The 26,992-nt window shown below is 37.3% G+C and overlaps 1 protein-coding gene across 1 annotated transcript in view; it reads right to left on the bottom strand.

Annotated features, from left to right (window-relative positions):
- The window catches only part of LOC145980178 (uncharacterized), a 310,650-nt gene extending 285,329 nt beyond the window's left edge, over positions 1 to 25,321 (bottom strand). Inside the window, exons 1-2 of the mRNA XM_083113212.1 lie at positions 25,317 to 25,321; positions 24,649 to 24,681 (exon numbers count right to left, since the gene is read on the bottom strand). Coding sequence (XP_082969338.1) covers positions 24,649 to 24,681; positions 25,317 to 25,321 — 38 coding nt within the window. The remainder of the gene's footprint in view (positions 1 to 24,648; positions 24,682 to 25,316) is intronic.
- Between the last annotated feature and the right edge of the window lie 1,671 nt (positions 25,322 to 26,992).

Raw genomic sequence — 26,992 nt, 5'->3', positions numbered from 1 at the left:
GGATGAAAATTGATGAATGGACACTCACAAACATTTATGCCCAAGCGGGACTTCTAGCGTCGGAGCGCGATGCTAACCACTCGGCCACGGGGTCCGACATTTAACGATCTTGAATTCTATGCTTTGTAGCTAACTTCAACGACTGGAAGAATGGTAGCAATGCATGTAAATAATTTTCAAATAAAATTTGTTGCATGCGATAATCTGTTTAAATTTATTAGAGTTTTAATTAATTGAACAATGTACGAAAAACACTAATATCATTTTTTTTCTTTTCAGGTTGTTTGTGCGGATCATCTTTTCTATTTTGTTTGCAGTTTATTTGATAATACGAAGCGGTAAGTAATTTTTAAACAATAACAATATTTTTATTTTTATTTTTAATAGATTCAGTTACAGTGTAGTGCATATAATTATTTCACTACTATGAAAACGAGTGATGTTGCTTCGGAGTTAACTATTGAGGGGCGGTGGAAGATGAAATGTGTTAGTTACATTCACAATAGAACAGTTTGTATTACAGTGAGGATTTTCTTAACTACCCAAGAACCTAGCGTTATTTGAAAAAGTATTTTTTTTTACTACCCAAGAAGCTAGCGTTATTTGAAAGAGATAGATATTTGTATTTAGAAAAACAGAGAAATTTGAAGAAAATGGTGCTGGCGCATTTACGATTCGAACCTAAGACTTTTGATTTTGATGTGCACCAAGATTTTCTATTTCTATTTTATGTTATTTTTTCTACCACTGTTGGCTAAACGCGACGATGAGTGATCATGTGATGAAAGGATACTTACAAATAACATCTTTGCCTAATTCGGGATTCGAACAAGGGACCCCTTTGGCGCGCCAGCATTCTTAAAATATAACTTTTGTAATTTAATGTAACTTTTTCTACCGATGCGTAACCGCGACGGTGAGGATAAGTGATGATATGATGCAATTGATGAAAGAACACAAAGAAAAAACACCAATGCAAAAGAAAAAAAACAGGAATGGAACCTAGGATCTCTGGTGCTGTGCTAACCAATTCACCAAACGGTAGGATATTTGGGAATATGTTTTTTTTGGCATAAAGTTATGTGCATCGGAATATAATATTGTGTCAACCATGTAAATGTATGTATCTTCACGATAACTTCGAAGAGGGCGCCCCTTTGAGGAAATTTTTGTGAGTTTTTTCTAAGCGTGTGTGGCGATGTGGTTTCAACTTTTTATCCCATTTTAAATTGTAGGTCCAGTCCCAATTAGCCTTACTGTGCATAAAATGGACCTAAAATACCAAATCAATCAGCCAACAACCAAACGGTATGATATTTGGGAATCTGGTCTTCTGACATAAAGTTATGTGCATTGGAATATAATATTGTGTCAACTATGTATTTTACGGAAATATGGAAGAGGAAATGATTCATAGCAATTGTATTATATGTAATAAATTTATAAAATTAAAAAATAACTACCTTGAGACTTATACAGATTTTATTTTTCAGCGAAATGACCATCGACGCAAACATGATAATTGTGAACCCCAGGGAAGTGGACGTGTTGTGTATGTGAAACGACCGAGGATGTTACCCACGTTTTCACAGTCGAGTATTCATGATGGCAGGGACGAACACCATCGAAGTAGACAATGATATTGTTACGGAAATTTTAACGTTCTGTACATGTTCGCACGATTATGTCGACGTGTACTGTCTCTGGAACTCATTGAAGCGTTACACTCCAGATTACGCTGTGATTTGCAATGGATGTTACGAATGTTTGGATAATCAGGATGGACATTCCTGTGAGATGGACCATTTCTTGAAATGCGGCGGCAAAGGTGTAGAATCTGAATGTCATCGGTGCATATGGAGCAAGATAAGAAGTGTGAGGCAGTATTTCCAGGAACCAGAGAATACGTTACATGTATTTCAGTTCTATCAACGGAGCCACCCTGAATTCAATGGAGATCCGCTAGGAGATGAGCAGGTATTCTACAATACTCTTTGCACTCTTTGTGAGATGTCTTCACTGTTGGAAGAACTGGTGCTATGCATTGCAGAGAATGAGCGGACATATGGTGCGACCAGATGGCGAGATAGGTGTTAAGGTAATGAATGTTTTGTATAGATAAGTGATAATTTTTAAACAAGAACAATATTTTTCTGTTTTATTTTTAATAGTTTCAGTTACAGTGTAGCGCAAATAATTATTTTATTACTACGAAAACTAGTGATGTTGCTTCGGAGTTTACTACTAAGCGTATTGAGGGAGCGGTGGAAGATGAAATGTGTTAATTATATTCACAATGGAATAGTTTGTATTACAGTGAGGATTTTTTTTTACTACCCAAGAACCTAGCGTTATTTAAAACAGATAGATGTTTGTATTTAGCAAAACAGAGAAATTTGAAGAAAATGGTGCTGGCGCATTTACGATTCGAACCTAAGACTTTTGATTTTGATGTGCGCCAAGATTTTTTTTTTATTTTATGCTAATTTTTTCTACCACTTTTGGCTAAACGCGACGATGAGTGACGATGTGATGAAGGGATACTTAGTACAAATAACATTTTAACCTAATTCGGGATTCGAACAGGGACCTCTTTGGAGCGCCAGCATTCTTAAAATGTAACTTTTGTAATTTAATGTAGTTTTTTCTACCGTTAATGTGAGTGAAGTTTTGTTTAAAACTGTTGTTCCACTGCTTTTTCTACCCCCCCAAAAAAAGTAAAATGGGTGGATAAGTTATTGTTAGAGAAAATGTTTGTCACATGAGCTTGAATGTCCACAAGTGGATAGTGTGAAGCGTTATTTCAGGCTGTTGAAAAATGCCGTGGTATTATGAAAAGTAAAAAATGTGATAAGTATCGAGAACATGCCAAATGTGAAAATGTAAAAACTCATGCAATTAAATGTTTGGAAATTATACTGTTTTTTATTGTAATGATTACAAGAAATAAAATATGTTTAAAGTTTATGAATGTTTAGTTACAATTTTTGAAGTACATAATTGGTGCATATATAAATTATTTACAATGAAATGAATGGTGATGTATATAAATGTATGAAATATGTAATAACATAGAGGGCATGGTGGTTCGGATTTCACTTTTCAAACTGTAGGTCCTATCCTGATTAGTCACTATGTGAATGAAATGGATGTAATAACATACTGAAACTATTAACTCAGAGTGGTTGGAATTCGACATTAAATTAATTAACTTAATGAACTAATGATGTAATGGTAACCTATCTTATTGTATTGTATTTAACTGTTCTGAGTTTGACACCTAATGAAAATATCTATTCTATGTCCATCTCAAATTTATCAGCAGTAATGCTGTCACCTTGTAATAAAAATGCCTGACTAAATACCCGGTGGGAACACATATTGTCCGGACCCACAAGGTCTTTGGAGATGTGTGGGGAGAAAGTTCTCGGCATTGTAAGATTTGGGCGTAAAGTCTTGGAAGTTCACAACAGTCAAATTTGATAAATGTGTGTAAATTAAGAATAGATATTCCATAAATAATAGAAGTGGTTAACACATTTAATCTACGTGAATATGGAAAAGGTAAAATAATTGAGAGATTTTTTTTTTGTTTTTCGCAAGTTGTAGTTGTAATGTTGTTAACATGCAATGATGCAAATAATATACTTCTAATACCGGTTAACACAAATGTTCAAGGTTCCACGTATGGAAACATGGTGGAGACACCAGTCTACGGTCGAACCAGGGACTCTTGATGACAAATTTAAAAGGTTCAAAGGTTGCTGGTTAGATACCCGATGTAGGTACCATCACTCCAATTCACATTGTTGTAATGAGAGAAAAGTGGCAGGAATGCGACAGTAAAGAAATTAAGATAATCAAGCAGTGACATTACGATCAAGGGGTCCCAGAATCGATACCCGATGACGATACACCAATTTCAAACTTGCATCTGATGCCTTGATATTTTAACAGAGCTGTGTTTGAGTTTACAAGTTCGAGTTTTTGTGATAAATACGTCCAACAGAAGTGTTATTTTATCGCGTTTTCTGCAAATGAACCGATTCGTACAACGGCACTAACATTTTCTGATTTTGCATATTAAGACAAAACCGGTGCCAAGCGGAATAATAGCATGCAGGGAGAAAAGAGAGATGAAGGTAAAGAAAATAGAAAGAAGAAATAGAAAGAATAACTACTTTTCTCTTTTGTTTTTTCCATGTGCGGCTGTGAAAAAGGAAAGAAAGAAACATAGAAAGAGTCAAAGTGATAGAGGTACAAAGCAGAAAATAAAAAAGATATACAAATTCCCTCCTTTAATCTTCTTCCTTTTTTATTATCGTGACTCGAAAGGAGGGAAAAATAAATAAAATGCAAAGAGTGATAAAAACAAACCGAAAGAAACATGAGAGAATAAAACACCCCATTCCCTTTTGTCTCTCAGAGTATATCCTTCACTGTTGTTTTTCTCTCTCTTTAGATTCACACAGAGCTGCGACAAAGCAATAAAACACAACACCAATAATTTGTCGAGCAGATTACTGAACAGTAAACTGACTCTCGAAGAAAAATTTGAAAAGGTCAAAGTGTCCATGGTTCGAGACTCGATGAAGCATTCGCCTACGAACATCTCAAATTCACCTCACATAGCTATTTCATATTTTGATAAGAAAAACCGTTGGAACAATTTGTGTTTTTTTTTTTTTTAAGTGTGGCAGGAGGAAAATGTTGAGAATGGAAGAGAGTAATGGAGTGGGTGAGGGTTGGAATTGAACATTGAACAAACGTTTTACAAGGTTGAGAATTAAATAGTATCCAAGAATGTTCCAGGGTGTATTAGAATTTTGGAAATCTCTTAGATTATACCCTTCACTGCACTGTTGCTTTTTTCCCAATAGATTCTCACAGATCTGCTATAAAGAAATTAAACACAACACAACACAAAACCTTTGACTAGCAGAAAACTGAACAGTAAACTGACTTTTGACGACAAGTTTGAAAATATTAAAGGGAGTTCCTGGTTCGATACTCGATGACATTCGCCTACGGACATCTTATATTTCTCTTATATGCTTTTTCTTGTACCTTGATAACAAAAACCGTTGGAACAATCTGAAGGATTTAATGGTGATAAGGGAAAACAGTTGGGAGTGAAGGGAGGTAAAAAATGGGCGTGTGTTGGATTTGATCAGAGAACATTTTTTTTTTACAACATTGAGCATGAATTATTATCCGAAAATGTTCCAGGACGTATTAATTTTTTGGAAATTGAACAGTTCTACACGTCATGCGATATATTACTACAAATGGGATGATTTGTAATTGAAAAATGTGTCAAGACGGATTTGTTATCACCTAAGTAATATTTGGTGCAAAATGGAGTATTCTCATGCCAAACTGGGAAAGAAATTGCAAAAGGACGCATATGAACTTTTAGATAAGATATATTTTGTGATGTCATGTGATCTTATGTTTTACCACTTTTGGATAATGGTGAAGGTAAAGGAATAGTGGTAAAGATTGATTGAGTTGGTGTTCTAAGTCCACTTTATGCAAAGTAAGGTTAATCGAGACTGGACCTACAGTTTAAAGTGGGATCCGAACCACTATGTGCTTCCACCGGGTATCGAACCCTGGAGACAGAGAGAGAAAAAGGAAATGAGAAAGAGAGAACACAAACACACAAACACACATAGAGAGAGAGAGAGAGAGAGAGAGAGAGAGAGAAAGAGAAAGATGAAATAAGAAAGGGAGAACAACACGGAGAGAGAGAGAGAAAGAGAGAAAGAGAGAGAGAGAGAAAGAGAAAGATGAAATAAGAAAGGGAGAACAACACGGAGAGAGAGAAAGAGAAAGAGAAAGAGAAAGAGAAAGAGAAAGAGAGAGAGAGAGAGAGAGAGAGAGAGAGAGAGAGAGAGAGTTTTGAAAGACGTAAAATACAAACTATAAGCTCCACCCGGGACCCCTGGCGTCGTAGCGCGATATGATAACCACTCCGACACTTCAGGTAGCGTAGTAGCAAGATAAGTCACCCAATCAAGAAGTCCTAGATTCGATTCCTGGTTAATACATAGTTTGATGGTTCGATTCCAACTTTACAGATCCGATTACCTTATTTCAACATACTTTTTTTTTACCCTTGGAAGTTACTTTAAAGGTTCGTGATAAAGATGTACTATCAACGTATATTAGAAATATAGACGAGAAACGTAGAAACTATAACTTTACTTCACTATATGCTAACCCACAATAACACTGTCGTTTCATTTTAATAGTGTATGCAGATTGATAAAAGAATATAATCTGATGTATGTACATAAATAAAGACTTAGGTGGGCAGGCCATGTGGCACGAATGGAAGAGGAGAGAAGAGTTTACAAGATTATTGTTGGGAAACCTGTTATTAAGAGACCTGTAGGAAGGCCAAGACGAAGATAGAAGGATAATGTTGAGCAGATGGACCAAAAAGAAATTGGAAGGGATGGACAGAGCGGATTGATCTTGCCCAGGATAGGGACAGATTGAAGGCCTCTGATGCTGCAGCCATAAACCTTCGGGTTTAAGAATGCTAGGGAGTTAGTTAATACATAAATAAGGAATATAAACGAAAGTTGGTGGAATAAAATCTTAGCCAACCAATAGACAGTACATCAGGGACGTCGTTAGGGGAGGCACGCGGGGGCACTGGCCCCGGCAAACGTCAACGTGGCCCCGGGAAACTGTTCTGTGTTTGCTGGAAATTTTACTTTGATGACAAATATTGAAAAATAATTCTTCAGTAAATTTTGCTTGCAGTTTGAAACACTTCTTCAATTTTCAGTAGCACGAACACAAGGAAGGCATTTCTTTCTTATTTCCCTGTTTCTTGCTTGTTGAACACAAACAGATGTATTGGGAGGAAATAATGGTTTTGTGGTCCGCCCGGATCAGGGAAGTCTTGAGACCTACTGAAAATGCACTTTTCCTCCCTGCTGCACACCAGATCCAGGATCCCCCCAAAACCCGCAACTTTCTCTCATCTGGCCCTGCGCTGGCTCCATGGGCGTCGAAAGGATGACACAAACAGGAAGGCTAAACTTTCTGCGTTAATTATTTTATGGTTCAGAAAAGATATCCCTATGCGATTCAAATTGCAAGAACAGAATTCTATTGCTTGTCCCTTTTTCGGAGCGGGAATGAATGACATAGCGGTTCTTCTCACATGCACTCAACCCTCCTGCTAATGACCTGCCCTGCAAGGAGGGAAAGGCCACTTTCTGAAAATTCGGAGAAACATCGAAGCGGCCGGTTCATCTGTTGATTTCGTGGACAGTTGATATCTGTCAGTTTGAAGTAGGATTTGTTGTCCGAGCGGTGGTAAACGTCTGTAAACGCGAGAAGATAGCATCACGAAGTGATTGTGATCTCGTTTTCCTACATCGCGAGTAAAATGTCGAATGTGAAGCTGCCAGATTGTCTTCCTCTGGAAACAAAGGCTAAGGTTCGACTGATCGACCAAATATTCAACAAATTGGCATTCTAAAAGAGAGTCCGACTACCACACAAGATCCTGGGTTCGACTCCCAGGGTGGTTGATCTCATGTATAATGAAGAATAAACCACGTTTCAATTAATTATGGAAGGAAACTAGGTATGTAGCAATTGTTTTTACAGCCGTCTTCATGCTCTATAAGTATTATGTTACAAAATTTGTATATATTTCTGACTTTCTGTGATTTTTCTTCATTTAGAATCCACCTGCAAATGAGGAAGCTGCTGCTGCTTAGGTGGCTAGGTTGGCTAGACATACAAATACAGTATAATTGATCCCTAGTCATACAGCGAATAATACTTATAATATAATCATGAGTTATGGAAAAGGAAATAACTTAACAAGCATTTTCTGTTTCTATTTGTTGTGCAATGATTAACAAGGTGCATTACGATGCAAGGGGTCCTGGGTTTGAATCCCGGACTGGGTGTGTGTGTTCTTTATGATGGTCCTCTCATCAATTTCACATCAGTCATTGTCATGTTCATCTTCACGATTAGCCAAAAAGTGTCAGAAAAGCGAAGTAAAATAAACCAAATCAATCATTTACATATTTCTCTATTACACCGATTTTCTACCTCTCGGGTTAAATGCGACAATGAGGATGAATGACGAGCCGAAAGAATAGCGATGGGACAGACATGATACAACCATACCTGTCCAATGTCCGAACCTTGGACCTCTGGTTTCGTAGCGTGTTATACTCATTGGAATTCTTAGAAAGAAAAACTGTAAAAGTAGGGTGAAAAGAAGCAAAGTTGTACGATGCATAAAAAGCCATGTTTATTAGTTCTTCTAAAACCATCCAATTATCGAGTTCGGGTTTTACGTCCACTGTATGCACAGTAAGGCTAAGTACTTCCCAAAATGTCCTCACGATGTTGTAACAGCACAGAAATTTTGGAACTAATACAAGCAGGCACATACCCAGGGAAGGGGCTCGGGGGCTGCAGTCCTTTCCCAAAATCCTACAAATATCTGATTTTAATAATGTGTAGTAGTAATTAAAATTACTTCATTAACAGGATTAAACATGTTCTATATGGTAAGTTGCAATATACCAAGAAATTCATCTTCAGCGCATTTCCTCCTCCCCCCAACCTTTTTGTCATTAGATGGCGGCTGCCGATAAGGGATAAGCCCCTTCCGAAATCAAATTCTGGCTACCGGCCTGACCAGCAGCAATCGAACCTTGAACCTTTCGATTGATTGATTAATTGAATTGGTGTTTTAAGTCCACTTTATGCACAGTAAGGCTAATCGGGACTGGACCTACAGTTTAAAGTTAAACCCGAAAAACTATTTCCTCCATCGGGAATCGAACCCTGGCAGGTTGTTGAACATGCCGAACCAAAGACGAGAGAGTAATTATTTGAGCGTGTGGGAACTTTGTTTTATCCAGTGCCATCATATATTCAGTTTTCCACACACATAGAAGACTCGGGCCCGCCCTTGAACTTAGAGATACCGGAATCGATTCCGGTATGAACTGTATACATGAGATGCTTAGCTTGAACTCATTACGCACACATTTCATATTTGCACTGTTGCCAATACTTGTAAACCTGGTTCCAGCACTTTATATCTAAAAACACGGAAAATGGTTTTTATCTACTTCTCAATTTTTTTCCAGCAAATTTACAAATCTAAAGACTAATAACATTGTTCTTGGTGTATAAGCCATTAAACTAATGAGTTCATTCTAGATTTACTTTCCTGAATAATGGCTGTGTATTTCGCGAGAGTATATCCGTAGACTGTTGGGGGCTACAGAAGAAAATGATGTTCCTTTCCAATTTATTGATTGATTGAGTTGGTGTTTTAAGTCCACTTTATACACAGTAATACTAATCGGGACTGGTTCTACAGTGTAAAGTGGGATCCGAACCACTATGAGCATCCACCGGGTATCGAACCCGGAACCCCTTGATTACAAGGCGACGATGCTACCATTCGCCACCGAGGAGGCCCTTGATCCTTTTCTTTTCAAGACTACATATATACACACACACACACATACATACATATATAATGTATGTATACAGTATAGGCCTATATGGTGTATAAATAGTTTGTTAATTTATAATAGTTTGATAGAAAAAATCTTACGTTTGGGCCCCCGCAAACTGATCAACCTAGCTACGTCCCTGCAGTACACAATTTTACATATGTTAGTTTTTGATTTGACACTGACGAGTAACGACCTAGTCATCCTAGCATCTTTTTCTTTATAGAGCATGTTTGTCACTTCAATTAGCGTATTTACACTATTTCAAATATAAAGTAATATGTAAGTCCACTTTCATCAAGCAAATTGCCTACTCTAACTAGGAGGAATACATTTTAATCTTCGTCAAAGGAAGGAAGGAAACAAGAAATAAATCGTCTAAGTCAGAACAGATAAAATTTCCAGAAATAGAGGTAAACAAAAACTGAGTATCGGCGTATAAGACACACCCTGTTTTTCCGACCTATTTTTAAAGGGAAAAAAGTGCGTCTTCTACGCCGGCAAATACTGCAGTTAATGTTTGTTTTTTTTGTTTACCAAAAAGGAGTATTTAAAATGTATAGCTATACGGAACAAGTTCCATTACAAACATTTAGAAGAGAGAATAATGACGCAAATAGAAGTAATGAAGGTAGTGCTGAGTGAATGTTATTATGCAGGAAAGAAGAAATCATTAAGGAAACTAAGAAATTAGAAAACCCATTTGCTTTGAAAACTTCGAAACCGTGTGGATAACATTTAGATCCGTCTGCAACGGGTAACCATACTTGATATTCATTATTATTACGGGGAATAAGTAGTAATTATACTGATAGTAGGCCCAACTTGCGGCTGACCTACAATTCGCTACCTAGCTCTATCTGTTCACCAATCGTCTTGGGAGGTGTGCAAGCCGACGACGCTACCACTGCGCCATCGGGGAGGCCCTGGCCTTCAGTTGTTAAGAGCAGTCGAGTCTACATAGTAAGTACAATGGTCTTCAGCTGTTAAAGGCAACTGGGCCACCATAGGAAGTAGGGTGATATTTTGTTGTTAAATACGGCTGAAGTCGCCATAGTGAGTAGTGTAGTCTCTGGCAGTTAAGGGCGTCTCAAGTCACTGTATTAGGTAGGACGGCCTTCTGTTTCTAGGAGGCGGATAAATTTACATAGTGAGTAGGGTGGTATTCAGCTGTTAAGGACGGTTGAGTCACCATAGTAGGTAGAGTGGTCTTCAGCTGTTAAAGGCAACTGAGTCAACATAGGAAGTAGGGTGATCTTTTGCTGTTAAATACGGCAGAAGTCGCCATAGTGAGTAGCGTAGTCTCTGGCTGTTAAGGACGTCTCAAGTCACTGTATTTGATAGGGCGGTCTTCTGCTTCTAGGCGGCGGCTGAATTTACACAGTGAGTAGGGTGGTATTCAGCTGTTAAGAACAGTTGAGTCACCATAGAAGCTAGAGTGGTCTTCAGCTTTTGGGGCAACTGAGTCACCATATTTAGTAGGGTGATCTTTTGCTGTTAAATACAGCAGAAGTCGCCATACTGAGCAGCGTAGTCTCTGGCTGTTAAGGGCGTATCAAGTCAGTGTATTAGGTAGGGCGGTCTTCTGTTTCTAGGAGGCGGATAAATTTACATAGTGAGTAGGGTGGTATTCAGCTGTTAAGGACAGTTGGGTCACCTTACGAAGTAGGGTGATCTTTTACTGTTAAATACGGCTGAAGTCGCCATAGTGAGTAGCGTAGTCTCTGGCAGTTAACGGCGTCTGAATTCACTGTATTAGGTAGGGCGGTCTTCTGCTTCTACGCGGCGGCTGAATTTAGAGTGAGTAGGGTGGTATTCAGCTGTTAAGGCCAGTCGAATCACCATAGTAAGTAGGGTGGTTTTCAGATGTTAAGGACAGTTGAGTCACTATAGTGAATAAGTTGTTTTCAGCTGTTAAGGGCATCTGAGTCACCATAAGGAATAGGATGATCTTCTGCTGTTAAATGCGACTGAAGTCGCCATAGTGAGTAGCGTAGTCTCTGGCTGTTAAGGACGTCTCAAGTCACTGTATTTGATAGGGCGGTCTTCTGCTTCTAGGCGGCGGCTGAATTTACATAGTGAGTAGGGTGGTATTCAGCTGTTAAGGACAGTTGAGTCACCATAGAAGGTAGAGTGGTCTTCAGCTTTTAAAGGCAACTGAGTCACAATAGGAAGTAGGGTGATCTTTTGCTGTTAAATACAGCAGAAGTCGCCATACTGAGCAGCGTAGTCTCTGGCTGTTAAGGGCGTATCACGTCCCTTTATTAGGTAGGGCGGTCTTCTGTTTCTAGAAGGCGGATAAATTTACATAGTGAGTAGGGTGGTATTCAGCTGTTAAGGACAGTTGAGTCACCTTACGAAGTAGGGTGATCTTCTGCTGTTAAATACGGCTGAAATCGCCATAGTGAGTAGCGTTGTCTCTGGGTGTTAACGGCGTCTGAATTCACTGTATTAGGTAGGGCGGTCTTCTGCTCCTACGCGGCGGCTGAATTTAGAGTGAGTAGGGTGGTATTCAGCTGTTAAGGCCAGTCGAGTCACCATAGTAAGTATAGTGGTTTTCAGATGTTAAGGACAGTTGAGTCACCATAGTGAATAAGTTGTTTTCAGCTGTTAAGGGCATCTGAGTCACCATAAGGAATAGGATGATCTTCTGCTGTTAAATGCGACTGAAGTCGCCATAGCGAGTAGCGTAGTCTCTGGCTGTTAGAGGCGTCTGAAATCACAATTAAGTAGGTCGGTCTTCTGGTTCTAATCGGCGGTTGAATTTACCTTGCTGAGTAAGGACGTCTCCAGCTGTTAAGAGCAGCTAAGACACCATAGTCAGTAGGATGGTCTTCAGCTGTTAAGGACAACCGGGTCTTCATTTTGGGTAGGGTGGTTTTCAGCTCTTAAAGGCAGCTGAGTCACCATAGGGAGTAGGGTGATTTTAGCTGTTAAATGTGGCTGAAGTCACCTTAGTAAGTAGGGCGGTCCTCTGCTTCTATACGTGGCTGAATTTAACATAGTGAGTAGGGTGGTCTTCATATGTTAAGGCCAGATAAGGCACCATAGTAAGTAGGGTGGGCTTCAGCTGTTAAAGGCAGCTGAGTCACCTTATGGAATATGGTGATTTTAGCTGTTAAATGAGGCTGAAGTCACCATAGCAAGTAGGGAGCTCCTCCCCTTCTAGATGTGGCTGAATTTAACATAGTGAGTAGGATGGTCTTCACCTTTCAAGGCCAGATCAATCACCATAGTGAGTAGGATGGTCTTCAGCTGTTAAGGACAAGCGAGTCTCCATATTGGGTAGGGTGGTCTTCAGCTGTTAAAGGCAGCTGAGTCACCATAGGGAGTAGGGTGATTTTAGCTGTTAAATGAGGCTAAAGTCACCATAGTAAGTAGGGCGCTCCTCTGCTTCTAGATGTGGCTGAATTTAACAAAGTGAGTAGAACACTTTTCATCTGTTAAGGCCATTTAAGGCACCATTGTAAGTAGGGTGGTCTTCAGCTGATAAAGGCAGCTTAGTCACCATAGGGGGAAAGGTGATTATAGCTGTTAAATGTGACTGAAGAAGCCATAGCGAGTAGCGTAGTCTGTGGCAGTTAAGATAATCTGAAGTCACCATAGTAAGTAAAGGTGTCTTCTGCTTCTAGGCGGTTGAATTTAACATAGTGAGTATGCTTGTCTTCAGCTATTAAGGCCAACTGAGTAGCCAAAAGTAGGGTGATCTTTGCTGTTAAGCACGGCTGAATTCGCCATAGTGAGTAGCATAATCTCTGGCAGTTAAGAGCGTCTGAAGTCACTGTACTAAGTAGGGCGGCCTATGCTTCTAGGCGGCTGAATTTGACATAGCGAATACACTGGTCTTCAGCTGTTAAAGCCAGCTCAGTCACCAAATTGAGTAGGGTGATCTTTAGCTGTTAATGCCAGATTAATCGCCACAGTCACTAGGGTGGTCTTTAGCTGTTATGGTCATCTCAGTCAGCAAAATGAGCAAGGTGGTCTTCAGCTGTTAAGGGCAGTTGAGTAACCATAACGAGTAGTGATCTTCAGCTGTTAATTACGGCTGAAGTCGCCATAGCCTGTGGCTGTAAAGGAACATCTGAAGTCACCGTAGTAACTAGGGCGGTCTTCTGCTGTTAAGGCCAGTTCAGACACCATAGTAAGAAGGGTAGTCTTAGCTGTTAAGGGCAGCTGAGACACCATAGGGAGTAGGGTGATCTTCTGCTGTTAAATACGGCTGAACTCGCGATATTGAGTAGTCTCCAGCTGCTAAGGGTGTCTGAAGTCACTGTAGTAAGTACGGTGGTCTTCGACGGTTAAGGTGAGTCATCATAGTGAGTAGGTTGGTTTTCAGCTGTTAAGAACAGCGGAGTCTGCATAGTGAGTAGCGTAGCCTCTAGCTGTTAAGGGAGTCTGAAGTCACTGTAATAGGTAGGGAAGTTTTTTCTTCTTCTTGGCGGCGATTGCATTTAACATAGTGAATAGAGTGGCTTTCAGCTGTTAAGGCGAGCTCAGTCACCATAGTAAGAAGGTTAGTCTTCAGCTGTTAAGGCCATCTGAGTCACATTAGGGAGTAGGGTGGTCTTCAGCTGTTAAGTGCAGCTAAGGCTCCATAGGGAGTAGGTTGATCTTTAGGTTTTAAATGCGGCTGAAGTCGCCGTAGTAAGTAGAATAGTCTCTTGCTCTCCCTTTCGTGGGCAATGGGAAGCACACCTTCCAATAATACTTTCATCAATTGGATGGTGTTTGGTCCACTGAGATGCAATATTCCCACTACCAACATGTTTTGATTTTTAAATTAGACAATGTAGTATATATCTTAACATTTGATTAATTTGATTAATGCCCATCGTGGCTCTGCTGCCATCTGTTGAGCAAATATTGTGTCATATTGTTTTTTTCATTCTTTCCTGCGAAGCAACAATCACAAGCTTTGTTCACTTTCCTTTGTTCTGCAACAACTAAAATTGTATTGTTGTTCTTCTCAACAAACGGAAAATGTCACTAACGACCTTCAATGCATAGGAAGTCATAATTTGTGGTATTTTATTATGTGCAATGTAATTGAAACTTCTGTTCAGTAACTTATTCGAGTGGAGTTCTTGGACAGGCTCTCGCAATCTTGAAAGCTGTGAGTAATATGTGTGTTATGGCTTTTATCACTTTTCACCAACTTCTAGTGCCTACAAAATAAACTAGCTACAGAAGATGCCATAGATGCAGCTTCAGGAGGGTTGTAAGAAGAATATATGTAGTGAATGTGATGGTCCACTATGCATGGAACCATGTTTCAGACAGTTCCATGGAAAGTAAAAGTCATGGCTTGTTTCCTTCTTGAAAACTTAGAGTATATTCTAATAATTAAATGTTGTCAGATAAAAGTGTATATTCAAAGAAATGTAACAAAACTACAAAAGTGAAGTGTGTTCTCATTCTAAAGAAAAAGCAGCAACACCTGTATAAAACCAATGTCAATAAACCATTCAAAGGGTATCATTGTCACGGTTACCACATTGTTATTCTCCATTCACGCTGTTATTTATTTTGAATATTTTGCAGGAATGTAATTTTATTTGAAATGTTATCTTATTTTTCATATGGAACACAAAATATCACATAATGTTGCAAATGAAAACGAAAACTTTCCTGAGTACCTGTGACGTGAATTAGTCCAGTGGGAAGAATACTTCCCACACCATAAAATTATGGGAAACCATGGAAAAGACATAAAGTAAAAACAGAGTCTTAAATACTATGCACATACACCAAATAATCCGCAAAAACCAATTTCGTCCTACGTTTAGAAAAATTGGCCCATGAAAGGGGTCGCCATAGTGAGTAGCATAATCTCTGGCAGGTAAGAGCGTCTGAAGTTACTGTACTAAGTAGGGCGGCCTATGCTTCTAGGCGGCGGCTGAATTTGACATAGCGAATACACTGGTCTTCAGCTGTTAAAGCTAGCTCAGTCACCAAATTGAGTAGGGTGATCTTCAGCTGTTAAGGCCACATTAGTCGCCACAGTCAGTAGGGTGGTCTTTAGCTGTTATGGTCAGCTCAGTCAGCAAAATGAGTAAGGTGGTCTTCAGCTGTTAAGGGCAGTTGAGTAACCATAAGGAGTAGTGATCTTCAGCTGTTAATTACGGCTGAAGTCGCCATAGCCTGTGGCTGTAAAAGAACATCTGTAGTCACCGTAGTACGTAGGGCGGACTTCTGCTTCTAGACGCGACTGAATTTAACATACTGAGTAGGGTGGTCTTCAACTGTTAAGACCAGCTCAGTCATCATGGTTGTAAAATGAGGGGGTCATTTCCCCAGAATTTGGTCGAACCTCACGCTCTCCTCTCCAACCTAGTCTCCCATTGTCACCATATTAAGAAAGGTGGTTCTCAGCTGTTAAAGGCAGTTGAGTAACCATAAGGAGTAGAGTGATCTTCAGCTGTAAAAGAACATCTGAAGTCACCGTAGTAACTAGGGCGGACTTCTGCTTCTAGACGCGACTGAATTTAACATACTGAGTAGGGTGGTCTTCAGCTGTTAAGGCCAACTCAGTCATCATGGTTGTAAAATGAGGGGGTCATTTCCCCAGAATTTGGTCGAACCTCACGCTCTCCTCTCCAACCTAGTCTCCCATTGTCAATGATCTCCTCCTCAATGTAATGTTTTCCCCTTCAGCGATTTTGGGACCTTCAAACGGCCCAGGAGTGAATGTTCTTCAATGGGGTACAAGAGTAAGAACCCCTCAATGACGCAATGTATGGCTAGTGTGATGGGTTAGCGAAAATCTAGCCAAAAAGGGCCCAACTCTGAGAGAATGATTCTATACTCCTTGAAAGTATGGTAAAAAATAGTGTACAATACAAGAAAACTTTAGGGCAACGATCTGCATAAAATTTTGGACAAGCCCGAATCAAGGAATATCAAATGCACAAGTATTTGATTTTTGTTTTTGTGGAGTTATGTATCATATGTAAATAATAGGAAGCAATAGAAGTAAAACAGTTTTAATGTAGAAGCATACGTAGTATTGCTACACTAACCGCCACGGTTCAGTGGTATTATAGAGAAGAAATGGTATTCACTTTAGGAATCTATTTTTAACTAGAGTCTAATCAAAAAAATTCAAATCCTTGTGGATCAGTCACATGCGAGTGATGATGATAGATGAATATAACCCAAGTAGCATACGGGACTGTGAAAACATCACAAAACTTGATACCTCATAGTTCGTATCTAGCTGCTACGAGAAGACTGCAAAACATGATTGTAGGTAAGTCTGAACTCTGTGTATTACAACCTGCTTTATTATTTTGCATGTTCTTCTTTCTGTATTACTTCCAACTACTACACTAATTGAAAATAATTTCACATGCACTCACATATTATTCCTTCAGTGTCAAAGCAGAGCACCTACAAGAAGAAAACATCCCTGAATGTCAAAATCCGATCCATCCTTCAATGCACAAGCTGTTGATGGAATAAGAAGTAGCAAGAGAAAAAAATATTTTCAAATTATTTAAGAGTTTATGCTTTACCTTAATAATTGAGGACTAAAAGTGGTAAACGTTGTAAGTGCAAAAAGCGAAAGTGTTGGGCACATTAGCCCGTACGAACGTTCACACTAGTGCCTTCTTACACGACCTTTGAACTACTTGGAGGGTTACCAGCCACTTTTCACGTTTACCACATTATCGAGCATGGCACATTTCACATTTTAACGTGCAAAACGGTGTTTGAATTCTTGTGGCACTTAGAGCGTTTACCAATTTTAGTCTTCAATTTATTGTTTTAGGAGTAATCATCATCGTTTTATGTATATACATTTGGCTCTTCATATCAATCATTCCGTTATAAGGAGAACTACATGCAGGTAAGCTCATAAGGCGCTTGGGAATGTCAGAATTAGGATGCATATAATGTTTTTACCTCATGTAATGCGAATTGATTAATACATTTCAAGTAAGGTGACCATACGTCCCGTTTCAGAGACGTGTCCCATTCGTCCCGTCCGTATTATTTTATAAAACACTATTTGTTCCGTTTTCATAAAAATGTAGGAGTTACTTTAACAACCAAATCAAAATTTGAGAGACATTTAACGCTAAACAAATGTTGATAGAAATGTTAAATTAACGCCATAGCAACGCCGTGGCAAAACAGTTGGACTGCGTTTCAAGCACTTCATGACAATCAAAATGTTACGTTGTCGTCGAGGACATTCGAGTAGTCAGAAGTTCAGTTTGCTGTTTAAGTTTAGCTCCCATCCCGAGTTGTATTGCTCTGTGTGCGTTCCGTTATTTGTAGAGCAAGGAATAAACATGACCAATAAGCGTATATGTTGTTTGAATACGGGACGGCAAACTATAATTTAAATTCCTGCATCTTGACACAAACTCAAAAGACAAATCTCGCGTTGTGTTCCGATGTGTGGAGAGTTTTATGAAAGGTTGGTAATGAACAAAATTGTTATCAAGAGGATTGGTTCTTCCGATAAATACTTCTGGCACTCCTCAAACTTCAGCATAGGACTAACATCAAAGGTTGATGGGAATGGGCGATAAACACTAGATAAGTCACACCGAGATTATAATAAATACCTCTAGAGAACTGGAGATCATATTTCATTTATTATTTATGATGCATCATTTTTGTGACCCATATTGTCATAAAAAATCATACGTTAATAGTAACAATTGTATGAGGCCGATCCGATTTTTCAGGTGGTGGAATGTCCGTTTTTGGATCAAAATATTGTAGTTACCACACCATACTTTCAAGGCATGTTTGAAAGTAAATTAATACAGCTGAAAAGTGTATCCATTCATTGTTCAAGCAATGTGAATAACATTTTTTAGATAAGAAACAATATGAATAAGAATCTAAGGATTATGGAGGAATTCCAAAAACAATTCAATACGCGGGGCCGAAACTGTAGTTTGAAGCAGCAACTGCAAGATATGACAATAATGAAACATGCATTATTTCTGCGAAAACATGTTCCGATAAGAAACTTTTGTTGTAGTACAGTTGAATATCTAATTAACGACAACTATAAATGCATTTTTAAGAAGTGTATGTCACGCGCCAGTGTATTTTTTATCTTTCTTCTGGTTTTCAGATATGGCATAGCAAAGAGTAATACCTACGCGCTATTAATATAATTAATTATTTTTAATAATAATCATGTAGAATTACGAGAAATACAAGCTGCCTATAAATTTCACTTTCGAAAATATAAGGGCTTTGCGGTTATAGTTCGGAAAGGGGCGTGAGTTTTCTAACGACGGGCCTGCAAATGTGTGGAAGTTCTCTTCTCATCTACATGAGGGCATCGAATCATTCGTTCTCGTCTTCGCGATTAACCAAAAGTGACAGAAAAGCGAAGTAAAATAAACGAATCAATCAATCATAGCATATATTTTTTAAGAAGTCCGAAGTTCACGTATGCTGATTCCCCTAAATACATGCAAAGAGTTGTATGGTTTTTTTTTTCATTTTTTAATGTGAATTGAAGGGCTAATTATGCTGTAAAACATGGTAAGTGACATTTTGGTCATATCTGAGTTCATTATGAGAAAAGGTTATTAGAAGCTAATATCGTAGATAAATTGTTTTCGTGTTGTGTTTACCAATTTCAGAATACGATGCAAATTGTATGACACGGCAATTTCACTCGAAAATTGAAGGATGACACATTTTACTTTATAATTAAAAAAATATCAAAATGTAACTTATACCCGAGTCCTTCAATTGATAAGTTAGTAAAAGTCCAGTGCGTGTTAGCCATTTATTCCAGCACAAAGGTTTTTTTAAATTATTATTTATTATTATTTGCAAAGAAATTGTCTCCTTTCGAGACAATACTATGATATTCTAAGCTATGAAAAACTACATTAGTCAAGAATTCCTTGTGAACTCCCCGGGATGCATGGTCACCCATGATATCAGGAGGTGAACTCTTGACCTCAACCAGCTTGCATTCATTGAGGTGCAGTGTGGTACTGCCAACAGGCGTAAGCAGACGTGAATTCTACCTGCACCTTTATTATGTCGTTGTATATATATATCCTATGACATCATAGAGAAGATTAAAGCAGTGGAGTTTTTAATACTGGTATCATTTTCCGTTGCCTCTGCCAATTGTTTCTCTTCAATACCGCATAATTTTGCAAATAATTAAGACTCACAGCTTCCCCAGTCCAGGGGCTACGGAGCCACTGACCGCGACTGGGTGATTAGAGAGTGTGGGGGAAATTTGTAACGTCTGAGATTAGTTACGGTTGAAAGGAGAGCGTGCAATTGAATATTTAGTGAAGAAATTAAGGAATTTTCGGGGAAGCACTTACTACAGTTAGTAGGAAGGCCTTTCATGACTTTTCCCTTATCTACAAAAAACAAAGATATTTATTTTAATACTTGAAGAAGAGATAATGTACAAACATGTAAAATAGGGGGATTTCAATATATTGTAACTGTTACTAGTTAGATTTCTATCGATAGATGGACAAGTCAATTTACGCAGTAAATCATGTATTTATCTGTCATTTGTAAGATATTTGTAGGAAGTTTTATTTTGAAGGACTTCCCGAACAGACTGTCTGTGACGGGTGAATTTCTATTGACAAACAGATACTCGATACACAGCAGATATTGACTTTTAAAAGGAAAGACCATGTCTGTGAAAGTAATACATAGTATGTTGTTCTTCTTTTAAAAAGAATGCTTAGAATGTGGCCTATACTTAAGGTTTTTCCATCAGATCAACAGATAATTACAGTGTCAGGGAGGGTAAAATACCTTTACCAATAAGCTTTCATGTGGATATTCCTACTGCAGTAGCCGACGACAATTTAAACCTCATAGATAAAACATAAAGTGGGGATAGGTCTTCCCATCGTGTATTATTGTCCCCAAAATAATTCGTTTACATAATAGCCACAAAGCTTTGATACTACAGTGGTCCGGAGAAAGCAAATAAGTATTCAACATCAGTTCCATGTACACAGAATTATATAATTGACTAACATTTTTCGTCAGGAATACCATAGTCATGGTGGGCAGTGCCAGCTACAGTTAATGTTTCGTCTGTAAGATCTATATTGTCATCGGATGCTACAGTTGGAATATCCACATGAATGCTGCTTGCTTGAGGTGTTTTACCCACACATAACGTTGTATCTATTTTTGGAAGCTTATTCTGTGGCGTACGCGATTTTGAATTGAAATCGTATGAATGTCTCTAGCCAGTCTTCATTATGATTGCTAGAAGGACATGTTTTAAAGTCAAAATAGGACCTTTGAAGTCGCATATTTTCTAAACACACTACATAATTCATTTGGTTTAAATGAATTTGAAGGCCAAAACAAACAAGTGTAATATGCCAGAGAAGCCTTTGCGCTATAATTTTTAAGTGGAAAATGTTCTTCTGTAATTTACTAGTTACGTTTTTTACGTAAATTATGCGTAATTTACTAGTAATTTAATTAGCATAAAAAACAGTTTATTTTTCTGTAGGTCCAGTCCCGATTAGCCTTACTGTGCATAAAGTGGACTTGAAACACCAACTCAATCAACCAACTCAATCAAAACCAGTTTGTTACGCAGATGTAAAAAACATAATTTTATTTTGTAAATTAGTAATATAAAAACTACTTTAATTAAATTACATTTTAAACTTTAGTTTTCTTACATATTTCAGCACAAAATTAATATATTCTGAAGATTGTTTATGCAGCCACCTCACGTCCTTATCCTCATTAACAAATTTTTAAAGATAGAACTGTTCTTTCACATATTTTTAAAAATTGAGAAACCTGTTGATATATACCTCTTGCATCAGTACTTCAATTTAAGGCGTAACATAACAAACAATTAACGACAATTTATTTGGATTGGATTTCAAAGTTTAAGTAACAGCTTGAAATTCCTTTTTCATACGTATTATACGCTTGCATGTGATGAGAATGTGAATATGGCAGTTTGTAAAATTCCAATATAAGAGCAGATACTAATTCAGAAGGAAAGTTTTAAAGCCTCTTTTTCCCCTATCACTTCCAACTGCCGTATATAACAGTAATCATCGCGAAAAGCCATGTTCTCTTTTAATTTTTATGTTTGATTCTAGTGTTTTACGTATTTTATGTTTTGTAGAAAACCTTTCTTTACGCGTCATTGCACAACCCTGGTTACAATGGATTTGTTCTTGGTAGACTCTTTCAATCATCAGCAACAGTCTTTAGGTGCACAATTAGTTTTGATATGAAATAACTTTTAGATTCATCCCTTGGAATCAATTATATATATTGTAGTATAAATCATGTAACTTTTAATACACCTGCCATTTTTTCTGCTTCACTATATTCATCTTAACTTTAGGTTTATGTGGTGTGAAACTGGTATAGAGAAGTTAACAAATTTATGATGAAATGGTTCTGCAAGAGGGGAACTTGCCCCCCTAAATTTTCAAGTTTATTAAAATCTACAAGATAGGAGAGTAAGAAGCAAAGTAATAAAGATATAATATTTGTAATTTCGCAAACGTTACAGTTACTTAAAAAATAATAATGGACGCTTTCTTTATGAGATGGAAAACTCTTGGAGTGTCTTCCCCCAAAAGTTAAGCCCCAAGTTTGATTCTGCCCTCTCAAAATTAGGCCCCAAGTTACGCCCATGCGGTCTGTGATCGTCCTTTTCAAGCGTTTGTCAGCATGACTTGATGAACAAGAACTTTCACATAACATGGTATAAAAGGGTGAAATTTGTGCTTATTCTTAAGGCCTTAACTAACTAACTAACTAACTCTCTAGCCTTCATAAACCCGAAGGTTCATGGCTCCAGCAACACAGGCCTTCCATCTTTCCCTATCTTGAGCAAGATCTATATACTCTTTTCCATCCCTACCGATTTCCCTTAGGTCCATCTCGACGTTGTCCCTCCATCTTCGTCTTGGCCTTCCTACTGGTCTCTTACCATCAGGTTTCCCAACAAGAATCCTGTAAACTCCTCTTTCCTCTCCCATTCGTGCCACATGGCCTGCCTACCTAAGTCTTCTTGATTTAATTATTCTAATAATGTCTGGACATGAATACAAATTATGTAGTTCTAAATTATGTAACCTTCTCCACTCACCTGTCTCCTCATCCCTTTTAGGTCCAAATATTTTCCTAAGGATCCTATTTTCAAATACTCTCAATTTATGTTCCTCTTTCAATGTAAGGGACCAAGTTTCACACCCATATAATACTACAGGCAAAATTACTGTTTTGTATATTTTAACTTTTAGTTTCTTAGATATTAAACGAGAAGACAAAAGTTTATGAAGAGAGAAGTAACATGCATTTCCTGAATTAAGCCTACTTTTTATTTCCTCTTTAATATAATTTTCGTTTGTTAATATTACTCCTAAGTATTTGAATTTGGAAACTGGTTCAAACGAGTTGTTATCAATAATTAGATTTTGATTATTACCTAACACTTGGTTTCGGCCTGTAAGCATATATTTAGTTTTCTCTTTGTTAACTTCCAAACCTATCTCTTTAGCAGTTTTGAAAAATATTTTAGCATTATTCTTAATTGTATTCACATCATCCCCCAGTAAGTCTACATCATCTGCATATGCTAACAACTGAGTCACACCATTTAATTTTAGTCCTTCTTTAGTTTCGTTTACCTTCCTAACAGCATATTCTAAGGCAAAATTAAAGAGCAATGGAGATAATGCATCTCCTTGTTTTAACCCATCATGAATTGTAAATTTGTCAGACATATTAATACCCACTCGAATTTTACTTTCTGTTTCACTGGTGCATACTTTTATCATACTAACAAGCTTCTTAGGTATTCCAAACTCTACTAATATATTATATAATTTATCTCTTTTGACCGAATCATATGCTTTTTTGAAATCAATGAATAGCTGATGGACATTTTGATTATATTCCCACTTTTTTTCAAGTGTCTGCCTGATGTGAAAAATTTGATCTGTAGTTGATCTGTTGCGTTTAAATCCACATTGATAATCACCTATAATTTCATTAGCATATGGGGTTAGTCTTGTTAAAAGAATGTTAGATAATATTTTATATGTTGTTGAGAGTAGAGAAATTCCACGGTAATTATTGCAGTTCATTTTATCACCTTTTTTTAAACACAGGAACAATTATGGATTCTTTCCACTGTTGAGGGATTTCTTCTTTATTCCATATTAAACAAATTAATTTATGAATTTGACATATTAATGAATTTCCACCATATTTAATTAACTCAGCTGGTATTAAATCAATGCCAGGTGCTTTGTTATTCTTAAGCCTTTTAATAGCATCTTTAACTTCAGTCAAGTTAGGTTCTGGAACTAAAGGTTCTGCTGTGTGTACTTCATTCACTTCTGATTTATCTCCTACATGGACATTTAAAAGGTCATTAAAGTAGTTCTTCCATCTATTTAGAATATCGCTTGGCTCAGCTAGAAAATCACCGTCTTTATCTTTTATCAAGTTTACTTTAGGTTGCCACCCCTTTCTAAACTCATTTACACCTTTATATAAATCTCTGATATTTTTGTTTTTGCTGTTTGTTTCAATTTCGTTAATTTTGCTTTTCAAGTAATCTCTTTTTTTACTTCTAAACGTGCGGTTAACTTCTCGCTTTATTCTATTATAATTGTTTAGATTTGTATCATCAGAATTATTTAACCACCTGATTTCTTATTTCTATTAGATTATGACATTCATTATCAAACCATGGCTTACTTTTTCTCGGTTTATGGTATCCTATACTTTCTTTAGCTGCTGATTCTATTGCATTACCTATGTGCTCCCAATTCTTATTTACGTCTGTTTCATTTATATTTTCATCATCATTTAAATCCTGCAAAACATCAAATCTATTTGACAGTTTAATTTGGTAATCTTTAATTCTTTCATCAGTAAACTTTCCTGTATCAAATTTTAGAACTTTTAGATTTTGTTGCTTATGATTTATCACTGAGAGTCTTTCTCTTAATTTAGCAATTACTAAATAATGGTCACTGGCACAGTCAGCACCTCTATGTGTACCTTAATATTTGTAAAATTAGCTCGGCATTTGCGATTAAATTTTACAGTTTAACAATCCATACATTTTTGTTATTGGTTCAAAATTTCTACTTACGGAAGGGTCGTACAAAACTGTCTGAGTGTCTGTCTTTCGGTGGATGCACGTCATTCGAAATGCTAACTTCCCGCACACAAAATGTTTCCTTGGTCCATCTTCTGTATTAAAAGCTTTTACGTTTTAGAAAGCAGACATTTCAACTGCAATAACTAATCAGCAGAACGAGTGTGTTCTAATGTTCTTCCATGGACACTTGTAACAATTAAACAAAATTGATTGTTAGTTGTTATCATTATTAGAAGTAGTAATTACATGTACGTTACAAAAATATATTGTTCAATAGCCACTATAAGTTATTATAGTCATAATTAAATAGAACTATGGACGCACCAGGCTACAAGCATTCGCTATACACTCTACAAAATTCATTCGTATGAATCTCAAGGCCAAAACAAACGAGTGGAACATGTAAAATTAAATATAAACGTTTGATTTACAATTTTTATTTTAAGCAGGTTATTCGCATACGCCTATGCTTTTGTTGACTTCACGATAAACATACAATTACTATTATTTTTTTTTACAAATCCTGGATTTTCTAATTAAACTCTTGCTCTTATCGAAAAATCTAAAATAACCTTAAATATAGGCCACATTTCAGCTTTCAATTTAGAAAAAAGAACATTGATATTGGTACATTGCATTCAGAGAACATATCAACATACTCCATCTTGGATTAGACACCATTTCTATTATCTACCAGTTTCACATGGTAATAGTTTTTTAACATTCTTGTATAAAGTGTGGTATAAAGGAAAATTAGTACCCCCAAATTTGCGACGTCTTGGCTGGCCAATACACGATGCCTGTTTCTTCCAATGACGACACTGACCATCCTGATGTCAGATTATGGAAGTAATTTGAATGTTTTCGGACTTTAAATCTCATGTAAGGGTAGGCTTACCATACGTCCGGGATTAGCCCGGACAGTCCTGGTTTTTTAGTGCTGTCCGGGGGGATTGCAAATTGTCCGGGGTTTACAGAATCTGAACATGACGTATACCGGTATTGAATATTCACGACCAATTTTTAAGGTGTTTCAAAATACTGATATTTCATGTACGTACCAACATTTCTAAAATGGTAGAGTATGCTATGTCTTTGCCTGGAACATCTGCTCCAGTTGAGAGAGTATTTTCAATTATGTGGATTATTTGGTCTGCAGAAAGAGACTTCTAGTATCCACTGCTAAACATCTGCTGAATGTTAAAATTAATTCAGAACTTTCATGTTGTGAATTTTATGATTATTAAAACAAACAAGCAATTTCTGAAAAAGAAAAAAAAAAGTCATGTCTAGTGAAAAGTACAACTGAAAATGTATTATTCAGTAAACATTTGAAAATTAATTGATTCATTTTAGAAAATAATGTTAATATTTTTTTCTTGTACAATTTATAGTTTAATGTTCCAATAAAATGTTAAGGCTTTTAAGTAATTTCAATTTTTTTTGTAAAAAATACTGAAATTCATAAGTAACGAGTTGATCGCGAATATGTCCTGGGTTGGACCCCAAAATATATGGTAAGCCTATGTAAGGGTCAAGTGCATGAACAGTCGTTCACATGAATCGAATTTTTTAACTCATTTTAAAAACAATCGAAATCGAACTTCATATCTATTCTAATGACGACAGCATTAAAACCATATTCGCTCTTGGACTAGCCATAAGTGAGTAGCATCAAATAGTACGTCAGTAGAATTTTACTGACCAAATGCCAATATATCAATAAATCATCTTTCATAATTCATGTTAATGTTATGTGTTCTTGAAGAAAGTGTCTTATTTTCAGTTTACATTGAAAACAGCGATAAATCGTTCTATACGGAGTGACAGAGGGTACAGGAGTTGATTGATTGGATTGGGTTAATTTACGTCATTTCTCTGCCACTTTAGCTAATTGTGGCGATGAGGATGAGTGATGATATGGAAAACTGATGAAGTTCCTGGGGTCGTAGCGTGATGTGCTAACCACTTCGCCACAGAGGTCTGCAGGATAAGTGATGATATGATGAAATTGATGAAGGGACAATCACAAAGAACAACCATGCCAAGGCCGAAATTCGATCCTGGGACCTTTGTGGTCGTGGAGCGTCAATGCGCCACAAAATGGGAGTAAATAGTTGCAAAATCAGACATCGACAGAAGTATTTATCGCTTCTCTGTCACTATAAATTACAAAAGCTAGCGTCTTATTTCCACATACCGTGAAATTTAGATCTTCGGGTGCACAATTGCGCGATATCGATTTTTCAATATGGAAGTTCCATGTGGTTGGAATCCGTCCCTTTAAATAAACCACTACCCTTTCCTCTTTATTGTTTAATTCACAGCATTCCCA

Source organism: Lepisma saccharinum, chromosome 27, assembly GCF_977018435.1.
Source record: "Lepisma saccharinum chromosome 27, izLepSacc3.1, whole genome shotgun sequence".
Taxonomy (NCBI): Eukaryota; Metazoa; Arthropoda; class Insecta; order Zygentoma; family Lepismatidae; genus Lepisma; species Lepisma saccharinum.
Note: the sequence above shows the minus strand (reverse complement) of the source record. Positions and strands in the feature narration are given on the sequence as shown.